This window comes from Lactuca serriola, chromosome 6, assembly GCF_051521515.1.
Source record: "Lactuca serriola cultivar US96UC23 chromosome 6, Lser_US96UC23_V15, whole genome shotgun sequence".
NCBI classification, from domain to species: domain Eukaryota; kingdom Viridiplantae; phylum Streptophyta; class Magnoliopsida; order Asterales; family Asteraceae; genus Lactuca; species Lactuca serriola.
Genome location: NC_136413.1, coordinates 173,265,016 through 173,284,496, shown reverse-complemented (window position 1 = coordinate 173,284,496; position 19,481 = coordinate 173,265,016). Strand labels below are relative to the sequence as shown.

Sequence of the window (19,481 nt, the reverse complement as noted above, 5' to 3'; positions counted from 1 at the left end):
CTGCTTTGTGCGGAAGACAACAAACCTGGGAGCAAGTCAGACATAAGTTGTGGGCCCGAAAGGCAAGCCAGACTTATGTTGTGGACTCAGGAGTAAGGTGGATATGAGTTGTGGGCCTGAAAGCAATCCAGACTCATGCTGTGGACTCAAGGATAATCTAGTCTATTAGCTGTGGACCCAGTATGCATGATATATTTTTTTTGTGGTGGTACTTTGGGGGAACTCACTAAACTTTGGCTTACAATTTTAGTATATTGTTTTAGGTACTTCAGATGATCACGGCAGGCAAAGGCATGATCGTACACATCCTTCAACGACATGTTTTTGGAGATTTATGATACACTGGACTTGGGATATTTGTATTTGATACTTGGTCTTGATATGGTTTTTGTTTGAAAATAATGATTTCTCTTGATTTAAAAATGAAAAAATGTGGTGTGATTTTGGAATGTTATAACCAGAGTTCTATGGATTCCATATTACTCAAGAGGGTGACAACTTGTTAGGAGATGATGATTTGTATAGCTATCAGGAAGCCATAGGTAGCCCAGAGGCTACAAAATGGAAAAAGGTTATGGACAACGAGATTCAATCTATGTACAATAACCAAGTATGGAATCTAGTTGTTCCTACACCTGGTCTTAAAACCATTGTGTGTAGATGGGTCTTCAAGAAGAAGACCGACATGGATGGGAACGTATAGACTTATAAAGCCTGCCTGGTCGCGAAACATTATACTTAGAATCAAGGAGTTTATTATGAGCAAAATTTCTCACCGGTAGCTTTGATTAAGTCTATTAGGATACTACTTGACATACCAGCATTTCATGACTATGAAATATGGAAAATGGATGTAAAAACTTCCTTCTTTAATAGGAAAATGGCTAAGGATGTTTACATGGTTCAACCAAAATATTTTGTACAGTCCATGTCTCCTAATATGGTATGCAAGCTTGAAAAATACCTCTATGGACTCAAAGAAGCATCTCGCAGGTGGAACATATGTTTCAATGAGAAGATCAATGATTTTTATTTCTTAAGAAATGAAGATGAATAATGTGTGTATGTTAGATCTAGTAGGAGGTTAGTTGTCTTCCTTGTCTTATATGTCGATGACATTCTTCTAATAGGAAACAACATACCAACATTGAATAGTGTAAAAAAAATGGCTTGGGAAAAGTTTCACTATGAAGGACTTGGGGGAAGTTGCTTACATACTTGGTATTAAGATCTATAGGGATAGATCTAGGCGACTAAAGGACTTTTCTAAAATACATACTTGGATAAAATCTTGAAGAAGCTCAAGATGGAAGAATATAAGAAGGGATTTGTACCTATGTAACGTGGCACGGTTTTGAGTAAAACCCAATGTCCCATTTCTACTGAAGAATGGACATAATGAGTCGAGTCTCATATGCATCTATTATAGTATCGATCATGTATGCCATGATATGTACAAGACCATACATCTCATAGCCGTTAGTATGACGATTCATTATTAAGCCAATCCAGGAGAAAGTCATTGGACCGCAGTCAGGAACATTCTAAAGTATCTTAGGAGGACTAAAGATATGTTCTTGATTTACAGTTGTAAGGAAGAGCTAAGCGTTAAAGGATATGTGGATCCAAGTTTCCAAAGTAACAGAGATCATTTCAGATCACAGTTTGTTTTTGTGTTCATGTTGAATGGAGGAGCAGTGACTTAAAGAAGGTCCAAACAGGACAATATATCTTACTCATCTACAGAGTCAGAGTATATTACAGCTAATGAATCATCCAAAGAAGCAGTGTGGCTCAAGAAGTTCATTAATGATTTGGGTGTTGTTTCTAGCATAGTCGAACCAGTTAAGATCTTCTATGATAACGAGGGAAAAGTTTCTTTAGCTAAAGAACCTCGAGATCAGAAGCGTACAAGGCATATTTAAAGAAAGTTTCACTATATCAGAAAACTAGTTGAAGATGGAGACATCATTGTGAACAAAGTACTATCAAAAGATAACCCAGTTGATCCGCTCACTAAACCATTATCACATATTAAGCATGATGCTTATACTAGGTTTATTGGCATTAGATTTTCTAGTGAATTACTTTGATTTCACAATTTATAGTTTGATCATTTGTAATATATTAGATATTTTGATTTGGTGGTTATAGATAATAAATTGCTATGTTTGTTCATATTATATATGTTCCTACTTTTCATGTTTAGAACCACTTCCAGAAATTTTAATTCAAACTTCCACAATCAGTCATACTAGAGGAGATAGTAGTGAATTAAGATTTTCATAGTATTGGTAGACTATTAATAGGGATGAACATCACAAACCCTGAGACCAAAACTAATGAGTACTTGAAAATGGAGATTTTAAGTATTAGAGTGACCACACTTAAATACTAATTCATGGATCATATCTTAAGTAAATTAAGATAGTTGTATTTCTTATTCTTCAAATGGAGATACATGAGGTCTTGTTCTACAATTTGTTGTGTCTTGGTTTTTCCCTAACGTTGTTCGTAACTCGCAGCTATACATGGTTTGACTAGATATTGCATGAGGAATAACACTAGCCAATATAGTCAAAGTTTATTTGACCCTTCTTCCATAAATAGAGAAATAGATATGTCTAAACCCCTCGTTGATTTGGTGTTGATAACAAATGCCTGGTCCAGCTGAGAGTGAGTTGATTAGATTTGACAGTCAATTTGAATGTCACCACAAGTCGGTATCGAGGAAACATAATTGTGCACCATGAGATTGACCATAGATCCATGTGTCTAGTTCATAATAAGATACCATGAAGATAAAAGGAATTTGAAGTTATCAGTCATAGGGTTGTTTATAGCAAAGTCACTATAAGTACAGAAATTGCATTGAATTGCCACTCATTGTTGTCTCTAGTAAGTATTTGATCGGTCAAATGTTGATGCCTAAGTTCAAGTGAGAGATGATGAAGATTAATGTATATAGTCATAACAAGCCCGATAATATTACTATAATTAATAGTGTCCTTTTGAGTTTCACTCAAGAACAAAATAAGAAGATCTAAAAATACATTTATTTGAGGGACTTATTTTATTAATTAATTAATAGTAAATAAAGGAATATGGAATATTCCATACTGATTTGAATTCCATAGATAATTATAATTAAGTTTGGTAATTATCTCTAGGGTTTAAAATCACATCCCTATAAATAGAGGGCTCCAAATCTGTTTTTTGGTACATGATTAAAATACCTCTTAGCCTTAAAAGTTTGGAATCCTCAAACCCCTAAGAAATCCCAAAGTGTAGTTTCCACGTTGTGTCAGGTCATTCTCTATGATGTGGTCGACCACAGCATCGAGATTTCGGTTTTGTTTGAAGCTCATTGTTTGAGGGTTGCTTTGATATTCTTGTCTCTTGTGTCTTGGGTGCGACTACAGAAGAAGAACTCTACGTTGGGTTCTTTAGTCCATTCAATTGGCTCGTCAAGAGAAGAAACCTAAAAAGAAAGCAAATGCATGATTATATTTGTGACATCCCCATTTTCACGGGCAGAAAATACCGATTTGTTTATGATTTATTTTAAAATCAGAGTAATCGTATAAAGAAAATTGATGCGGAGTTTGTTCCCAAAACAAAATGTGATAAGAATTTATCAAAGCATTTCTATAAACAAATGTATTTTTCATTAAATAACAAAATCTCGGGATGTCATGTTCCGATACAGACCAAAAGCATAAACAATATAAAATAGACCTTACAACAGTTATTTATAACTACTGATCTATAATCCAAAATCTTTCGTCAAGTCCACCAACTTATACTCTTGTGCCATGTTTGGCTGTCAAACCAACAAATAATGGGATAAAATAATATTAATAAAGCTCAAATCACTGCTATTTCATATACTAAAGATAGTATAGAGTAAGCAGGGTCGGTCCACAGGAATACAGGACTTCTTATCTTGCCATATTTTCACACAATATACAAATAATATTAAAATGGGGGATTGTGTTTGAACTTGAATTAAACTTCATAAATAAAACAAGATTGATAATAAAACGCAGTAAAAGAAGTACATTTCCGATTCTAACTCTTATAAATGTATTATGTTGAAAAATGTAATATGATTATAACTCGTGTTCAATCTAGGTTGGTAAGTTGGATATTAATAAACTCTAATATCCAAATTGGCAAAAGTATTTTATTCAAAACAAGCTCTTCAAATAAAACTTGAGTTAATTGATTCAATTCAAATAATCTCTTGCATCAAATCATTAAATGACATTAAGTTCTTGCACTAATTACCAACAATGTTTAACATTCCTCTTAAGCTTGGGAATATAAACATTTAATCTTTGATTGCACTAATTTTGATCTAATTACAACCAAGTAAGTGTGTGTTACTAACATCAAATCATAAAACATATACGAATTTCATAATTTGATTAACTAGATTGACTAGAACCCTAATTCATTGATCAAGTGAAAAAGAGAACCAACCAAACACATGATTAAGATCAAATCAAAGATTACTAGATGTTAAACACAAGTCAAATTCAAGTTACAACCTAACAACACATACTTAAGAATTCAGATTCGGAAATGATAATGAAATCAACCACACATGTCTAGGTTGAACTACAAATCAAACTAGTTTAAACTTCAAATTGACTTACAAAAAGGAAATTAAATTGTTTCCAAGTGTTAATTTATTTCCAAAAGTTCTGAAAATCGCCTTCTCTCTGCCCAAAATCCGATCTAACTCCCCACCAAACTGATTGTCTGAATTATATGAGAGTAAACTTCTTTAAAAACTGTCGAGACATTTACACGGTTCGTGTAAATTAAAGGGTGCCATTTACACGGCCATGTAAACAAGAAAAGTAGATTGCTCAATCCTTCCAGGTCTTCGAAGTAGAATGCTCTTGTATATACGTTTACACGGCCCGTGTAAATTGTAGGTATACGTTTACATGGCCGTGTAAACGCCTATGAAGCCAAATTCTTTATTTCTTCATTATCTCTCTCTTCAATGCTCCAAAACTTCTACAACTTTGTCTCCAATTCTTTTTAACTTCCTCCAACAATATCCAACCTTCAAAAAGTCCTTAAAATATCATAAAAGTGTGTGAATGGAATTGCATCATGAAAAATCCCGAAAAATATGCAAAACGCATGAGTTTAAACCTAAATGCAATGCACTTTTATGAACTAAAACTACAAAATTAATGCATGAAATGCACCTAACATGCCATTACCTGTAATGCAAAGAAAATTGAGTGGGTTAGGCTTGGGAGCCTGGTGAGCATATAGGGTTTTCAACCCATAATAATATAATTATTATATTCAATCATCAAACAATCAACCCAATTACCCATCCCCATTATCTTATTTATTTCTTAAGGTTTTACCCTAAGAATCGACTATCCTTCCTTCATTCGTTCCTAAGGATTTACCTAATGGAATTGGCACAAAGTCCATTACGGTATGAGGTTCATCTACACAGTACTAAATCCATAGCTACCAAGGTTCATCTACATAGTACTAAATCCATAGCTACCATCGTTCATTTACATAATACTAAATCCATAGCTACCAAAGTTCATCTACATTGTACTAAATCCATAGCTACCATCGTTTTATTATGAGACACTAAATCTATAGCTGTCAGGGTTTTTAGAGTACACCAGTGAACATCAAGTCCACAACACCTACAAGTTGCGAGCTTGCTAGTGTTCCAATGGACTGTCTAGAATAGTCCGTGGTTGTCATCCCTACGCTGCTGAATGATCGTTTGGGTAAAGGTTTCACTCATTTTTCACCTGTCACCCTCATCTCATGATCTATATCATTTTTCCTCTCATCCTCAAACTAATCTTTCATCACACACAAACTATGTCATCTACCCATGTTCTACCCAACATATTTGTAGATATAAATTACATATATAGTTTAAATCATATACAAACCTGTATAAAACATTCATCCAACATCCATCTCAAATAAACAAACAATATATAAACACATAACACGTATTTCATAGCAAATACTTCATGTCTATGTGTTAGAAGAAAGTAGCTACACACTCACTCATAACATAGATGTAATACATTCAACCAATACTTGTATTAAAATAGTGTTTATGAAAGGGACTATACACTCACTTAATAAGATGATTATCGGGCAACACTACGGCTCTCCAAGTAGTAACCCTTCGGAGAAATCGGGATATCTTCACACACCGGACTTCTCGCGGGCAGAGTTTCGGCTAGAAAACTTTTTTCTTCTCGGGATCTTCAGAGCGTTGGGACTCACTTCAGGTCTTGGGATGATATCGGGGCTTCGTGGGTACTTCTTTGCACGTAAATCGAGGTAATATGGGTGAGAGAAGGGTGAATTAGCAACCTTGGCCGACTGCTCCTTCAAATCTATTTATAGGGCTGATTTTTCGATTTTCACATCGTGAACAGTATTTTCACATCGTGGGATTGATCGTCACTGCGTGTGTCATCGCAAGTTGCGTCTTTCAGGCTCCAGAAGTCATAAACACTGAGTTCACGTCGCGAACTCTGACACAATCTTGGGGTTCGCGCCCCGAACTTCAGAAATTCATAATTTTTGCATAAGAGCTTCGTTTTCGACGTTCCTTTTTTCCACGTGTAGGTAAGAACAAGATCTACAACTTTCGTTTAGACTTCGTCGGCTAATTTTGAATTTAATTTTTATTATATTATTTTTAGTAGGTCGATACAGGAAAACTTCGTTATAAACTCATAACTTCTTCATCTGTCGTCCGTTTTCGTCTGTCTTTTTACCGTTGGACTACTATCGATGAGATCTTCGATTCTAATTTAGATTTTTTCGGCTAGAAATCCGTCAATCTCATATTCGAACTTCGGGCTGCATACTGCTAAGCTGAAACTTAGAAAAATCATAACTTCCTCATACAAAGTCAGATTTGGACGTTCTTTTTACGCACGCTCTCGGTTTAACGTATTCTATGACTTTCATTTAAATCACTAAGGCCAAATATCCCTCTAACGTAAATTCACTATTTACATCACTTTGTATCGTGCCGGTTCTGTCGCAAAACTTCGACATGTCATAACTTCTTTGTTATAACTCGGATTTCGACATTCTTTATATGTACGTAATCCGTGTAACATATAATACAACTTAGTTAAGATTACTCCTTCTAAATAATCTTCCATCAAAAATTCATTTTTTGACGCTCATTGTCTCTAAATTGACTAGCCCTGATCTACCGGCGTTACAATATTCTATTATGTTCTATCAGTTGCATGGATAGTTGAGTTAGATCTTGTGTTTTGAGTAGTGGCGATTCTAGAACGTAAAACCACGTGGTTCACTATTTAAGAGAAGTCAGTAAAAACTTCAAAAAAACACTAGTCTCAGGTCCGTCATATTGTAACATCCGGTTTATTAATAAATAAATAGATAAAGATTAATAAATGAATAGTAGCCCTAAAATCCATAATATTTATCGGAGTGTTGGTTTCGGAGAGTCAAATGACATGATTTGGAGTTTCGGGGGGGGGGGGGGGGGGGGGGGGTTAAAGTGTAATTTTGGGACATATTTTGTAAAGATTTTCAGTAGTCAGGGGGTGTTTCATATCATTTGGACTTAATATGAAAGGATTTATGGAAGCAGGGGTTAAAGAGTAAATTATAAACCTAAGTTGAAAAGGTTTTGTAGAGGAGGGGCCATTTGGTAACATCCAGACTTAAGTTGAAAGAAAAGAGAGAAGGAGGGGCTATTTATGTCATTATGGGATAAAGTCTTATGGGGCGGGGTATATGTTCGTCAACCTCTCCGTAACCTTAACCCTAGCACCAGCCGCCACCCTTATGTCTCCCCCACCAGCGTTTCCACCATACCCATTTCTGATCAGTGAACGGCCACATCGACCACCGAACTCCCACCGTTCTTCTCATTCTCCTTCTTCAGTCACCGCCATGTGAGGCCTCATCCACCACCCGACCCCCCTTGTTGTTCCGATCAACCAAGACCACGGCGGATCATGGTTTCCGAAGAAGATTGCTATTGTTGTACTCGATGGGTTCGCACCACCTTCTCCTATCTTCATTTCTCTCCCGATGGTTGCATCACTGTCGCCGTCTGGAGGCTGCTCAACCCCGCTGACACCCTCCGTCCACCGAATGCCACCAGGAAATGATGGCAACGTTCGTGGTTTGCGATGCGGATGTGTGCGTGTGTGTGTGTGGGTTTCCTGTCGAGTAGAAGTCATGAAGAACCACCATGGCAGCCGGCCATGGTGGCTACCGTCGATGACGCTGCATTGTCGACCGACCGCCACTGCTGCCCACCTTCTTGTGTCACTGTTGTCGCCATACGCCACCAGGTGGGTGGCTGGACTCATTTACGAATAGAATAGTGTGTGTGTGTGTGTGTGTGTGGTTAGTTGGTTGGAAATTACAAGAGAGCCACCACCACCACCGTGAGGCGGTGGCTAGCACCTCCGACCACCGCCTGCCGCCACAAGGGCAGTTGTATGTGTGTATGTGTTTTATTATATGTGTGTTTATTTTGGATATTTGTTATATGAATGTTGTATCATTGTATCGTGGCCGGAATAATCAAGGAAAAACCCATAACCACCACCATGAGGTGGTGGTTGCCACCCTTTGTCGCCACCAGCCGCCGTGTTGGGTGGCGGTGTGCATTGTGTGTTGGATTGTTAGTTTAGATGCTTTGACATATTTGGCCTAAATTCATAACCACCACCGCAAGGTGGTGGCCGCCGTCGATGACCACCACCACCTGAGGTGGTAGTGGGTAATGCTCGACTTATTTAACCCTAATTGACCTAATGAAACCCGGATTGGCACTAAAACCTAACCATTTGACTAATGGGCACGTGATTGGGATGGAAACCCTAATTAGGGTTTAGAAAACCCTAATTTTGGATTTGTTGTTTTGGGTTTATCGGGACTCGCGTTTGAATTGAATTATGAGTGACACCCAATCATATCGTATGATTTATCTAGTAGAGTGATGGGCTTAATGGATTAAGCCCTTCATGGTTTAAGTAAGAAACACTTAACCCTAATCGTCATTTTATGTGAAAAACCTAATTTTGCTTGGGCCTTGAGTTGGGCCTTTCTATTGGGCTTTGGTGATTGGGCTATTGATGGGCTATCCAAGAACAAGTATATGGACTAGAATATTTGGATGGGCTTTAGGATAAGACCCATTGGAAAGGCTTAGGCCCAATTTGGAAAATTATGACATAGGTAGGCCATAACTAGGCCTTTATGATTATGAGATATTGGACCATTGCCAAGTGTTGGACCAGAATAGATGGTTGGTCCTTAAGGTAAGGCCCATATGAAGGGTTTGGGCCCAATTTGGAAAACTGGCCCATATGTTGGGCTTTGGTCTATTGGTTGACTTTTGGGCCTTTGGAGTGTGAGTTTTAGCCTTGGGCTTGAATCAAGGTAGGTTGGGGGTAAAGTAGTCTTTTACCCCAAGCATGGACTTATGGTTATGTATTGGAACCCAATTATTAATTGGGTGTTGTTTGATGTTGACAATTCGGGAATCTGTCATCCAGCAACTAGGGTTTTGTCCGCGGGACTTCAACAGTGTGAGGCGAGTTGTCCTCACTATATTAACAGGGTCGAAGGCACCAATGTCGGCCCTTTTCGGATTTATATCCGGGTTATTTGCATGATATGCTTATTGATTTACATCCTGGTAGTTAGGATAGTGATATGCTTAATGACCGGTTAGGTCGGTATCCTGGTATATAGGATAATGTTATGTTAGTGATCGGTTAGGCCAGTATCCTGGTTATAGGATGTTGATATGATTAGTGATATGTTAGATCGGTTTGACTATTATATACATGCTAGCATATGATATTTATGTACACAGGATTGTTTGATTGGGATTGGGTTGAGGCGGACCTGCTTTGTGTTGAAAGCCAACAGACCTTGGGCGGACCGGATAAACTACCAACCCGGGAAGACATATTAGTCAGGCCGAAGGCCCGGCGAGCGGTACCGATAGGCTAAAGGTCCTGAGAGGCGGTCCAGACGTGTCGAAGGCTCGGAGAGTGGTCCAGATAGACTAAAGGCTTGCGAGGCGGTCTAGTCGGGCTGATGGCTCGTTATGCATGTTGTTTGTTTATATGTTATGATTATGATTGTATGGCGTTGGTATTTTGGGGAAACTCATTATGCTTCGGGCTTACAGTTGTTGATTATGTTTCAGGTACTTCTGAGGATCGCGGGAAGGCGAAGGTATGATCGTGCACCTCCTTATGTTTTTATGATTTGATTCTGGGATACACTAACATTATACCATTTTGAAAACAAATTTGTAATCATTATTGATTTTTTGAATGTTTTAAAAAGTTTTAAATTGACTTGAATTTTATGGATGTTACACATATGTTTGTCCTGTGTAAGGTGGGAGAAGAACCAACGTGGTGTAAACGCCTTCTTTTTTTTTTTTTTACCTTTTTTCCTTTATATATCTTTAACTTGTATTTGACTTTTTTTATTAAATTATACCTTAAATGAATCGGATATTTGGCCTATTCAAATATAAAATGTGGGCTTTAGAAAATCTTGATTTATGCCTCTTTTTTTGCCAAAAACATTAAAGTAGTTTAAGGTAGTTCACTTCAGATATTTAAGGTAGATCACAATTTATACATAAATATAGCCACTTATAGAAAAAAATAATTAGGTGGGTCAAATGACCCGCCTTCAAATCATATAAACTTGTCCCTGGTTTTGAGTCTTAGATCAGAATTGTTTGTTGTTTTCGTTTCCCAATGGTTGATCTATGATAGGCTCGAAACCCATCAACTTGCAGCTGCAAGAAAGTCTTTAACTTGAGCAATCTGGCTGAATACTGGAACATGGTTTGAAATTCTCCCGCTACGAAGTCTCCACTCTCCCCCACTTGGAATATACAAATCATACGAACACAACCGATGGGTAACTAAAGCTCCAAATCAAACATTTCGGACTCACGGACACACATTCTTGACACACAGTCATGGTCATAGATTCCGGGAAATCGTTACGAACACCCATTCTGAAGACATATTTTGGACAAACTGTTTCGGATACCCCTTTCCGGACACAATATATTTTCTTACAACCTTACACTATTAATATGGAGGTACCATACATCGTAAACATAGTACCCTATCAATGTAAAAACTTGAGAATGAGTTCATCTAATTTTGGTGTTTGGCATTGTGAATAATAAGATTGCTATGTTTGTTCGGATATTAACCCGTTTTCAGAAGGCTCAGATTTTTTCACTCCCGGATAAAATGTATGATGTCATTTTCGAAGTTATGACAGTCGCCGAAGAAGTCAACGAAAGGGGCTCTGAAATAATTCGAACACTCAATCAACATGCATACGATCTAGAAGAACAAGAAAAAAAAATGGGTTGCTGAAACTATGAAAAAAGTCAAAGAATTTGAGAATTGGATTCGAGATGCAAATGTGGAGATTGATAAGTTTCGGGCAGAACGAGACCGTCTAACAGATGTTTTTAGAATTAGATGAGGTTTTATCGACCGTGAACAAAATACATATCCCTTAGAATTTTCTAATTTATGGAAGCCAACATAACTATGTAATAGCTTTTGTAACCATCGTTTAACTAATGTTAATGAAAAGCATTGCCACTTTAGATTACCCTACCATTACATTTAAGTAATTAAGTTTGAAATAACACTACAATATTTAAAATTATAGTATATTTTCAAGATACTCAGGAACTTGCATTTAGTGAAAACTAGCACTGTCTACACGATTTTCAAACAATGTCATGTAGGTCTCAATTAGGCTAAATCCATTATCAGTTATTTACACTCGTTCTTCTATTGTTGCACTTGTCCTACGTGCTTCTTCGATGATGTTCATTGTGTTCACAAACTGTCGTATATCTTCAGACATCGTAATGAGGAACATTTGCATATTATATATTGCTAGTTTTCTCTGTTCCTTGACCGTAGAAGGCGATAATGGGATTTCTAGTATTATCATTCGTTATTTCGGATGTTGATAATCACGAATCATTTCTAACACAGTTGTATCAATAAGACGTTGTTGCTCGTCTTCAAGACGTAATATTTCATATTCTATTGGCAAAGCATCCTCATCAATCGAGTCATTGAATATTGGAGACTGAAATTAAAAAATATTAAAATATATATTAAAAACCAACTTACATAATTGTATCCAAAATTAAAACCAACTTGTATAAAGGTATCCTTAACAAAAATTATTATTTTTCAACTAGTCTATAATATAGGTTTGTCGAAACTTGTTTCGACCTTATCTTGCAGAGTTTTATTTGCTTTCAATTTAAGTTTTAACATCATTCATGATTTCTTTCTTTCTTAATTTTATAGGTGTCTTTGGTGTTATTTTTCTAACTCAACATCTTGGTTTTTTATCCGCAAAACACAATTCCAACAGTATCTTAATACATTACCATTAAAATAAAATAAAATATTTAATACAAATTCTTCGACCGAACTCCCCCCCCCCCCCCCCTCCTTTTAATAACATCTATAAAAATCCGTCTTCGGACTAATATGATGTATTTAACAATATCATTAAAAAAAATAAATTGAATTTTTATTCTGGACAGTCATTCTAAAATTGGTCCTCATATTCCGGAGTATTTTCTTCATATTCCAGGGTGATACTAACATTCCAAAATCCCTTTTAATGTCTAATTAGACTTATTTTCTGACTAAAAATGGTGTTTTAAACATTCTAAGATACTTATGTGGGTCTTATTATCTTATATGTCTAAAACAAACAAACAAAAAAAACTAAAAGTAGATATTCCAGACTTGTTCTTCATATTCCAGACATTATCTACGTATTCTCATATACAATTAATTGTTTGTAAAATCTAAATGCGAGTAACTTAAAGAGTAAAACCGACCCGGTTTGATGAATCAATGGTAAAACCTCTGTCCGAAATGCGGTGAACACGACTTTCGGATTTTCAAAATTCGGAATGCTTATTCCGAATTTTGGGGTATGGGGACCATATATAACTTTGGGCTAAAGTAGTTAGCTTGACTCGTTTTGGTCTGGACCATTTCTGACATAATAATTACTCTTCAAAAAAAAATTAACTATAAACTAAAATGTGATTAGATTACTAGATTTCCCTACAAATTATATTATATTTAGAGTGTATAATAATTGTTATCCCTGCAAATTATATTATATTTAGACTGTATAATAATTGTTGTTGATATTTAATTGTTTAGTACAGAAAGAGAAAATTTACTATTTTGGGATAAGAGAGAAGTGGAAGAAACACAATCAACGCATCACCTGGGGACCGACCTATGCAATCAATTACATTTTTGTTTGCATACATGTCATTATTCTTCAATAATACAGCATAGCATTTGTTTATTTTCAATTATTTTAGTATAACATTTGATCTACATGTATTTATTTGTATTATTTAAACGTATTACAAATATATTATTATAATGGTTTTTGATATGAAAGTCTTAAGTTTGTAAAAAAAAAAAAAAAAAAAAATAGGTTTTTCATATGAAATCTTTAAGTTTGTCAAGTTTTTTTCATTTTTGTTATGTTAGTTGTAATAATATTTTCCAAAGAAAAACCGATAAAATTTGACAAACTTAATGAATTTCATGTCAATTTGAAAAAACATACTTAGAGTAATTAAATACATAAAAGATTTGTAAACTTAAAGGTTTTTTTTTTGTGCAAATTTGATTTCATAATTAAGGTTTATCTTTTTGCAAATTTGTAAACTAACGAAAAAAAAAACTTAACAAACTTTAGCCATTATCACACCTAATATTGTCATAGGGACAATACGTTAGATTTTGACAAATTTAAAAACTTTTATGTCAAAATCCCTGGTTATAATCATATATTAAAATCAATTTTTCTTATGATAAAAACCAAAAAATGACAAGATCTACTTGTAAGTACTTTTATGTCAAAACTTTTATTATAACCATTTAAATCGAATTTTCTTGTGATAAAAGCCAAAAGAATGACAAGATCTAATTGTAAGAATCTAACTATAATATAACCCTTTTAGGGAACCAAACCCACTATGATGCACTAAAAAATAAATCAGTGACATCGTAGGGACGAGCAGACCCCTCTACATGAGCCACGTCCATCTTTCCGATGCAATACAGTATGTTTGATTATTATATTTAAAAAAAATAAAAAAATAAAAAAGCTGAATATAATTTAGATAGATTGTTTGTTTGATAATATAATTGAAAGCTTATGATTCGATCATATAGCTTCTAATATTTTTTTAAGTCTAATAAAAAATAATCTGACTCGGTCAGTCTAAACGCCCACTGCTAAATTATTGTATCCAAATTATAAAAAAGAAATGATATTTAAATTATTGAGCTTGACTCTTATATTTAGATAATGGGTGGTCACTGGTGAAGTGGTGAAGTGTAGTTTCAATGATACAAAGAATCTAGTGTAAATTACATGAATGGTCCCTAAAGTTTAACGTAATTTATGTGTTTGGTTTTTAATTTATTTTTTAACTAGAAAAGTTCATATTGTTTGTTTTTATTACACGTTTGGTCCATGTCTTACCTAAAACACTATTTTTCCCTTGATTTTTTAATTTATTTAAATAAACACGCCCACAACTTCACCCTTCACACCTTACCTTACCCTATAATTTTTCGGTATTTAAATAATAGTCTTTTAGGTAAAACAATTACCAAACACGTAACAAAAACAAATAGTAAGGACCAAACACGTAACAAAAACAAAAACTTTTCGAATTGAAAAAAAAATTAGAAACCAAATATAAAAATTGCTTCAAACCATAGGGACCATTTGTGTAATTTACTCAAGAATCTAAAACCAAAAACAGCGGTCCAGATTCTCTCTCCTTCCTTGTTATCTACTCAACTCCCCCGATCTCACTTCTCTCTCTCTCTCTCTCTCTCTCTGTTTTAGTAGCCTCGAGAAACTAGAAACACAGAGAGAAGTGTGGAGATGATATTGGGTAAGAGACACCGACCTCCGATCAAGAGAACCACCAGCATGACAGAATTCACCTTGGATCTCAACGGCAACGCCGCCGTTGGAGGTGGCCATGACAACCCTCAACCACCGCATGATCCTAACAACCCCTTCAACACGAACACACCAAGTGGTAGTCTTGATCATCGGTTCTTGACAGCCACCATTTCTCCGAGGAACCACCGCCGGAATTCACTTGACCATATGGAAACGGCTCATTTCTTGACAGTTTGTCACCTCTGTAACCGCCGGTTGATCCCCGGCCGTGATATCTTCATGTACAGGTATATTAATGATTTAATTCTCAGTTCATAACCTTAATTCTCTTAATATACGCACTTGAAGCCTTGCTTTTGTTTTTCTTTTATCAAATACAAATTTAATCATATTATAAGTATTAAAAACAAATGTTTTGAATTTTGAAATTTTGCAGAGGCGACAGTGCATTTTGTAGTTTGGAGTGCAGACAGCAACAAATGATTCAAGATGCAAAGAAACCAGTTGCTCTCAGTTCTGAATAATAATATTCATCAAATGATTCGAATATATGAAGCATTAATTATTCTATTTTAATATTTTATGGGTTTGGAAATTCAACCAATGTCCATATGATTGAGTATGATGCCGATATGTACATCCATATCTATGTATATTTAATTATTTATGTATGTACGTACGTATGTAGAGGTATGTATTTTCAACATCTGTCATTTTATTGAATCATGTTTTTGTGGATAAGGTCGACGCTCGCAAATTTATTGATAAGCAAAATGCGATACAAACAAAAGAGAGAACCCCTTGGGAATTGTTTTAAAGGTTTAAAAAGAAATCCATTAATCTTCCATTTAAGTCCTTATATTTTTTTCCATAGTACGTCCTTTGGTAGTCTACAACCGGTTAAATGTTATTTTTGAAAGAATAAGTCAAAGAAATGGTTCATTGGTTATCTAAATGGTGTCGATATTGTAAATTGTGGCTACATGTCGCCACTAAGCTTAAAGATCATCACTTTGCAACATTGCTATCCGCCACTGATAGTGTCGTCATTAAAGATGGTTGACAGCGTCGATAGCGGTTTCACTATAGTGCTTGTAGTGGCTCCGACGACGTTTGGTTTTTCGAACACAGTGCAAAATATTTTGAATTTCTTTTTTTTATTGTGATACTATTAAAGTTTTTCGTAACACACCTACTATGAAATTTTGCATCCGCCCATGGATGGCGTCGCCACTATTTCACTTCATCACCAGCACCAACGGTTCTACTAGTGTTCGGTATTTGATGTTTTAGAAATGGAAAAAATGAAACCAACAGTTTTGCCTGTGTTCATTATTTGTTGTTATCGAAATGGAGAAATCATAACCCGAAGTTCTACGGCTAAGGTTTCTGAAATCGAAATCACAATCAAAGGGAGGGGGTTGGTAACAGACCTATGGATTCTTTTTGTTGCTCCATTGATATCATGTTTTGTGGCTACGACTCACACAAAGGAAGAATAATTTGCTTTGATTATGACTATATAAAGTGAAGTACCTACATTTGAGTTTTCAAAAATAGTACCTGTCCAACCCATCTTACACAAGTCACATCAAGAAGTGATAGCTGGCTGAGAAGGTTGTTACATGTTATATGAGTAAGTTTACGGTAACCAAAAAGTGATGTTTAATATGCTAAAAATGTTTTTTTATTTGAAAAACTTAAGGGGTTAGATTATCTGGTATGCGAGTAAAAGATGTGTGAGCTCCTACGTGGCTAACCAACCATGCGTGAACACCGCCCCTAACTTCGGTGGTTGGTTGTAACGTGGTACCGGAGACTATCGAAGACGATTCATTTGATTGGTGGATGATTTTTTACAGTTTTTTCGAACGTAGAATAAAAAAAAATCTTTAACATTAAAAAAAACAATTTTTTAACATTAAAACTTACCTTGTATATATACATACACTTACACATATTTTTACATCCTTCAAACATACTCTTTCAATTATATGAATAATTTTTTAGGTTCAATTTCTTCTTCGTCATCTAATGATGATGATGATTCTGATTCTATGTTTTTTTAGTAATTTAGGTTTTAAATTTCTATGTTTTTCAAGTAATGTTGTAACATCCATAAAATTCATGAAAAAATTAAACTTTTAAAACCAACCCACAAATAGTTTTCAAAACATGTTTAATATCAGAGTTTTCCCAAAAGCATAAATCAAAACACGATGAGGTGCACAATCTAGCATTCGCCTGCTCGTGATCATCTGAAGTACCTGAAACATAATCCAAAACTGTAAGCCAACGCTTAGTGAGCTTTCCACCAAAGTACCAACACACAAAACATATAACAATAACAAACAGCATGCATACAGAGCCTTCAGCATGACTGGACCGCCTTACAAGCCTTCAACCTATCTGGACCGCTCTCCGGGCCTTCGGCCTGACTGGACCGCCTCACACGCCTAGAGTCTATCTGGTCCGCCCCGGGTGTCTTGGCCTTCAGCACAAAGCAGAACCGCCTCGACCCAACCAACCATGACATGTCGACATACACATAACTAATAAACATTTAACCACACATCAAACAAACAGGCAGATTCACAGATCACAACCGCATGCTAACATCCTATTTACCAGGATACAGATCTAACATATCACTACAATACACAATCATACAATAAACCAGGATAACAATCCAAAGGGTTGGCATTGATGCCTTCGACCCGAAAGTACAGTGAGGAAAACTCACCTCGCAAGCTGAACAGAACTGATAAGGTCCGACTCCGAATCTCGTCTCTCTAACTGATATCTAATTCCATCAAATGACCAATTTCCATCAAAATCCCAAAATACCCCAAGGTCAAACTTGGTCAAAGTCAAAGTAAACTGGTCAAACCCACTAAGTCAACCCAGCCGAGTCAACTCAACAAGGCTGACCCATGTGAGTACGTGGGGCGTACTCCAGAGGTACGCTTAGCATACGCAAAGCCTTGCATTAACATGAACAGGGTGGTTGAACGGGTACGCGGGGTGTAACCTCGCAACCCCAAAACTTCATTAAGTGCTTAATAGCTTAAGCACTCAAGCCCATATTTTCGATCTATGACTAAAACACACCCTAAAGTCGTACAGTTTCCAACTTTATGACTTTACACGCCTAATAAGAGCTTAACACAAGGTCTTAATCCATTAAGACCTCCTATAAGATGCATGGAGAAAAACTAACCAAATGGACTTCATTTTTATGGCTAAGGACCCTTCTTAGGGTCTGAAATGTAACACTCATAATCAGAAAGACCAAGAAAGGAAAGGAAAACCCTAAGTCAAAGGTTCAACTCGTCGAGTCCAGGGAGGAACTCGGCGAGTCGGAGCGGGATCCGGGGGATCGATTAAGTAGCCGACTCGGCGAGTCGGCAAAGAGGACTCGGCGAGTCCGGTCTGAAGAGGGAAACCCTAAATCCGGGACTTTGGGCACTATTTAAGCGTCTTATTCTCTCCATTAGGGTTCCTTGGAGCCTCTCTCATCCAGCAACTAAAACCCTCAGCCTCCATTGTTACATATTCAAGTCTCTTACCATTTTTGGGTGATTTGAAGGAAGAAGGAAGGAAGGAATCATTGGGGCTTCAAGGATTGGATTTAGATCCAGAGTTTGGGTCACCTTTCAGAGTTATTGAAGGTATTAAGTCGTTATTTTCACCCTTCTTCATCAAGATCTACCTTGGTTATGAGTTTTGGGGCTTTTATGCCATGTCCTTGAACCATTTCGAGTTAGAGCCCAAATCTGAAGTTGCTACTTCAGATCTAAGTGTATTCTAGCCTAGAGAGTCTTAAAGTATCAGTCTTGGGGGTGTAGTTGAAGCATGGTTGTCTTAAACCCGAGTTTGGAGTGTTTTGGGCCTAGATCTCCATAGCTACACGTAAAGTTTGCACCTTTACGTGAGGGATAGGCTTTGGAGGAGTGGATCTACAGTTTGGAGTCCCTGCATGACTCAAAAAGCCTCTGAATGTGCGAAGGACTGAATAGACTCGGCGAGTCCTTTGAGTGGACTCGGCGAGTAGTATGAAGATTAGGAGGAACTCGACGAGTTGGATAAACAACTCGGCGAGTCTGTTGAAGATTGTCTTGGACTCGGCGAGTCAAGTCGCGAAACCCCAAACCCTTCGAGTTAAGACTCGAATCAGTAAGTTGAGTGGAGACTCAGTGAGTTGGACAGGTCAGGACTCGGAAATCGGTAGACTCGGCGAGCCAGGGGCTAACTCGGCGAGTTGAGTCGCGAATGAAAGGATTCTGAGCTAATGAACTCGGCGAGTCAGTAGGCAGACTCGACGAGTAGGGTTGACCTGGAAGGTTGACTTTGACCATAGTTGACATAGTTGACTTTTGGAGAACAATTAAGCTAAGTGATATATGTTT

At 36.5% G+C, this 19,481-nt stretch overlaps 1 protein-coding gene across 1 annotated transcript; it reads left to right on the top strand.

Moving 5' to 3' along the window:
* The first annotated feature begins 14,938 nt into the window (after positions 1–14,938).
* Positions 14,939–15,813, top strand: LOC145057402 (senescence-associated family protein, putative (DUF581)). Its single transcript, XM_079005229.1, has 2 exons — positions 14,939–15,359; positions 15,509–15,813. The coding sequence occupies exons 1-2, from the start codon at positions 15,049–15,051 to the stop codon at positions 15,594–15,596; spliced, it is 399 nt and encodes a 132-aa protein (XP_078861355.1). The 5' UTR covers positions 14,939–15,048; the 3' UTR covers positions 15,597–15,813.
* The last annotated feature ends 3,668 nt before the right edge of the window (positions 15,814–19,481 follow it).

What these genes read in the sequence shown, in the direction of transcription:
- LOC145057402 (XM_079005229.1), top strand. Translation starts at nt 15,049, where the DNA reads ATGATATTGGGTAAGAGACACCGACCTCCGATCAAGAGAACCACCAGC. An exon ending in CGTGATATCTTCATGTACAG is followed by an intron (nt 15,360 to 15,508) that starts GTATATTAATGA and finishes GAAATTTTGCAG; the next exon opens with AGGCGACAGTGCATTTTGTA.